Raw genomic sequence first — 4,839 nt, 5'->3', positions numbered from 1 at the left:
GCAAAAACATTTTGTCAAAAAACTTAATTTTTTTCTAAATTGACGTGTTTCCATTGAGCAAATTTATTTTAGAAATTCTAACTTGTGTATTTTCATGATGAATGGAAACACAGCTACAGGCACTTTAAGATCTAACTTTTACATTTAGATTTAGGATTTAATATTTAAACATAACATTTAAATTTAACATTTTGTAAAAAAAAAAAAAAAAAAGCAAACTATGGATTAGATAATAAAGTGTTAATGGGATTTTTAAAATTAGGATTTTACTTTCAGGAAGTGCATGAGCTAAATAATGTTAACATGTCAGTGGCATTTTTTAACATTTTATTTCACACTTGGCGCCTCATACTCGAATGTCATTGGACCATGWAGTTTTTATTGAAACAATTCTTAATTAATGACATGTTATAGAGAGAGGTGAAGGGGTCAAAGGTTAATGTTTTAACTCGTGTTTGCACAGATCTCAGCTGAACAATAAGTCAGGGGTTGGTTAGATGATGTAACAGCAGCAGGTCAYATGTCAGCATTGAGACAAATGTTATGTGAAAGAGAAGAAGTGAAGGAGGAGGGAGGGATGAAAATAATGCTCATGTGTGACGTGTGTCTGGGTTTGTTGGATGGGGGGCATGTGTTTGTGGAGGTGGGATATAAATATCTAAAGTCAGGAGGACAGTGCATCAGTTCAGGAGGAGGAAGGAGGATGGAAAACATGAAAACAGCTAAAGAGTGACTGAAACCAAGAAGAGGAGAGAAGAAAACAACAGATTTCAGAGCGTTGTCAGAAAACTGTGGCAGGTAACTGTTTCATCTGATCAGGATGTTTTCTGTTTGTTTCTTTTATATAAAGTTAAGTAAATTTCTTTCTTAACCCTGCAGAAATGACAAAAACAGCAGGAGTGCTCATGGCTTCACTGCTGCTGCTGAGAGCCGGTCTGCCATGTTTGTCAGTTTATAACAACGGTGAATGCTTCTTCAACACTAAAGGTAACAGCTTTTCTGCACTGAGACGTTTTCATGTTTTTAATATTTACTATACAGATTTTATATCCACCAAGATAAATATCCTCAATATAAATATGAACATGAAACATTTTGAAGAAGGAAATCCCAATAAAATATAATCAGTATTCAAATTAAGACTTTTTTAAAAAGTTATTTCCAAATCCAGTAATGGTATGATAGCAAGAACACTATGAGATACAGTTTAAACAAAAGATAAGATAAAATAAAACTTTATTGATCCCACAGTGGGGAAATTTACACTTTATTGCAGCTTCATACAGGAGAGGCTGAGAAGAATGAAAAAACCCAGAATAAATTACACTTAGAGTTAGTTAGTCCAAGTTTATTAACAACATGTATAAAAAATATAAAAAACATCGATATAACAAGATAACAAAATTAAAAATTTTGGGAAAAAATGGACAAAATGGGAAAAAGCTAATTTATTCCCACCTTTGACCAAAGCTTAGATTTCTTTAGATTATATAGATTTCAGGTTTTCACTTTAGTTGGGAAGAATTTATTTATCTGACCTGAAAATCTGATTCACACGAAGAGAAAAAGACTTAATTTACCTGAAGAATGATGTTTGACATGTTTGAACTGTTGACTGTGGACTCCTGGAGATCATCTGCAACATTCWCTCTGTTTATGTTTTAATGGAAAGAGCTGAAATTCACATAAAAAGGGGCAGATATTAGATTTTTTTCTCTCTGCTGCTTTTCATTTCATTTTATTTGTGATTTTGATATACATATATTTTTTCTCATTTTTCTTTTTATTGTATATTTTGTATAAAATTATTTGTTTTGTTTTAATGAAATGAATAAAGAAATGAAACTGGAACTGAAACTAAAACAAAGTTAGTCTTTCTTTCTAATAAAAGTTAGAAAAAACTCATAATATACAGATAGAGAATTTCAAATGTAATTTTCCCAACTCAAATGTAGTCGTGTAAATCAGTCGTTACCAAAGTTGGGGTCAGGACCAAGAGAGGGGTCCTGAAAATATTTTCTGAATATATTAAACTAAAAAATGACAACCAAACATTTGTTCCCTTTGTTTTTATGGAAGAATAAGATTACTTAAAATGGACAAAAATGGTTTAATAAATAATGTTATGTGCTGTTGTTTATTTGAGGTGAAAACAGTTTCTGAGCCGACAGCAGCTGGAGGCTCAGGGCTCTGCTGCTGGTTTCTGGGTCAAAAACTGAAACGTTTGGAAACCACTGGTGTCCATTATTAACAACGAATCTTTACTARGAAAAATGTTATTATTGATACCTTTAGTTTTTTTACCCCTGATTAATCAGAAAATTGTTTTTGTTTTTGTCACTGATGATATTTAAAAGTGTCTTCAAATATAGAAGTGTGAAAAAAAACTATTGATCATATGTTACCATGTAAATGTACTTCTGTCCTTTCATCCATGTAGAGAATCTGAGTACCTTTTGTTTGTTTGTGTGTTTGTTTGTTTGTTTGTTTGTTTGTTTGTTTGTTTGTTTCATGTCCAGCGAGCTGTGAACACCTGGGGCAGGTGTTCAGGACTGGAGAGAGCTGGATGACCAACGACTGCTACCAGTGTGTTTGCATGGAGCCTTTTGGAGTCGGATGCTGTGACCTGTGAGTTTATTTTAATATGCAAACGCACACACACACACACACACACACACACACACACACACACACACACACACACACACACACACAGAAGTGCTCCCTGTGTGTTTGCATGTGACGTGTTCATTATTCTCTCTTATTTGTACTTGTTGTTTTCCTGCAGCGGCTCGAAGCCGGTGGATTATCCAGACTGGTGTGAGATCATTCGCAGACCGGACTCCTGCACCAGTGTTGCAGTGATGAGAGTCAACCACAAACTGCCCTGCCTGTGGGGACAGGGTCGCCTCAGAACAGCAGCACAGCCCTGGATGTCTGACAACGATCCTTTATTTTAACTTTAAACTTTGAGAAAAACCCAACAACAGATCAAATGTGAAGTCTGTGTTGGACAAATAAAAACCTGCTCTTTTTATGTTGTTATGAAAGTTGTGGAAAGAAAAGATGCACACAGGTGCACTCCTCCACATATAAAGTATTATTTTATGTTGTGAGTTATGTTTCAGTTGTTTATATATTTAAATTATACTGGTAACTAACAAGATTCTGGTCTCTCTAAAATTGTCAAATGTGTTACTTGAAATGAAAGCAACTAATAAAAACTTATCATGTGGATTAGTGTTGACAAGTGATTTACTCTCTTTGCATAGATTTAGTTTTAAATTATAAAATTATTTAAATAAAATTAAAAACATCTATTCTGCTGCATTTAGTGCATTGAAACACTTGACCCACTTTTTTATGAGCAAATTTGTCAGACTTAGTTTCATGTGTATTTGTTCCAAGTGTTCACAAATACTAACCTACAAAATAAATTAGATAGTTTTGAGCAAAAGAAAATTAAAACCATGTTTTGAATATTATACCAAGGCTTTGTGTTTGCAGTTGCATGCAGATGTCATTTAGTTTTATTGCCTTTTTTGTTTAATGTTTTGAAATTTGTCTTTAGTTTTCAGTTTTTATAATCTTTGAAAATATTATGGTTATGTTTGTTTTTCTTTTGTTCACTATGATGTGCAACATTTAGGTCAGCAGCAGGATTTATGAACCAACCTAACTATTTTAATTTGTTTTTTCTGTTAATATGTTTTATTTTTCTTGTACAGTGACGTTAAGAGCCACCCTGAGCAGCCTTGTCACATTATTTCCCTTTAGAAATACAGTTATTCTATAATAATNTCTCAGGCCTGTGCGAGACCTGCTTTGAGGCAGTAATTCCTGTTTCTTCACTCGAGGTGACCCCTACAATATTACAAATTTATTGTGGCAACTGTGCTTTAGGGATATTTTAATAAACTGTGTAAACCACAATAAACTGTCTCAGATGTTTGTATTTCTGTGTTTTATCAGCATCTGTCTGAAAAACAAAATGAACCTGAGATATCAGATCAGATCTGCACCACAGAGACACTGAGTGAGAACTTGTAACTTTTATTTTAAATTATTTTTAAATGTTTTTATTAAATAAACTGATAGTAAGGTGGTGTTTGTTCAGTAGCAACAGAAAAAGTTTAAAGTGGGCGATGTTTTAAAGTCAATAACAAACTGTACTGAAGGTTTTACTGTTAACTCAGCTTCTTCTCTAATAAAACTGTCATGTTGGAACAATAATAATCTATTTGTTGTTTTTATTGTGAACTCAGAGCAGAACGACATCAGAGGTCATTTAGTCACAAAATGAAGCTCTGTTGTGTCTCATCCTGATCCTGTTCAGCCCAATAACAGGTCCTTCACTCCAGACTAACAACAGAATAGAGTAGAATAGAAACAGCCTTTATTGTCCCACAGTGAGGAAATTCAGGTGTAACAGCAGCAGCAGGTACATTTAAATTAATTTTAAAGTTGTATCTGATCAGTCAGCAGTCAAATCAAAAACCACAGATATGCTAATTATGCACTGGTTTGCAAGTAACATCTACTGGTTTACCACAGATACTGTGTACTAATATTTATAAACCTGATAATTATATCCTGTTACAACAACTGCTCAAACCCAGCTTGAGTCAGGAGGTGTAATAATAATAATAATAATAATAGGTGTAGATGTGGTGTAAAACATGTGTGAGTTCAGTCTCTGTGGCGACCCCTGCAGAGCGCTCTGCTCAAAAATACTGTTGTTCCACTATGTGAGGGGTGATCATTAAAGTCATCTCCAGTTTATGTTTGATGGTTTGCAAAAAAAACAGAATTTACAGAACAAATTTTAATCAAACTCAG

The 4,839-nt window shown here is 33.7% G+C and overlaps 1 protein-coding gene across 1 annotated transcript; it reads left to right on the top strand.

Annotated features, from left to right (window-relative positions):
- The first annotated feature begins 612 nt into the window (after positions 1 to 612).
- LOC106534367 (prostate-associated microseminoprotein) lies at positions 613 to 3,237 on the top strand. The gene is made up of 4 exons (XM_014030986.1): positions 613 to 798; positions 880 to 987; positions 2,520 to 2,628; positions 2,789 to 3,237. The coding sequence occupies exons 2-4, from the start codon at positions 882 to 884 to the stop codon at positions 2,958 to 2,960; spliced, it is 387 nt and encodes a 128-aa protein (XP_013886440.1). The 5' UTR covers positions 613 to 798; positions 880 to 881; the 3' UTR covers positions 2,961 to 3,237.
- Positions 3,238 to 4,839: the final 1,602 nt, after the last annotated feature.

Source organism: Austrofundulus limnaeus, unplaced genomic scaffold, assembly GCF_001266775.1.
Source record: "Austrofundulus limnaeus strain Quisiro unplaced genomic scaffold, Austrofundulus_limnaeus-1.0 Scaffold1153, whole genome shotgun sequence".
NCBI classification, from domain to species: Eukaryota; Metazoa; Chordata; class Actinopteri; order Cyprinodontiformes; family Rivulidae; genus Austrofundulus; species Austrofundulus limnaeus.
The sequence above is the reverse complement of the archived record's forward strand: the minus strand, read 5'-3'. Positions and strand labels throughout refer to the sequence as shown.

Coding starts and splice junctions, on each gene's coding strand:
- LOC106534367 (XM_014030986.1), top strand. CDS start 882: ATGACAAAAACAGCAGGAGTGCTCATGGCTTCACTGCTGCTGCTGAGA. Junction 988..2,519: donor ATGCTTCTTCAACACTAAAG/GTAACAGCTTTT, acceptor TTTCATGTCCAG/CGAGCTGTGAACACCTGGGG. Junction 2,629..2,788: donor GGAGTCGGATGCTGTGACCT/GTGAGTTTATTT, acceptor GTTTTCCTGCAG/CGGCTCGAAGCCGGTGGATT.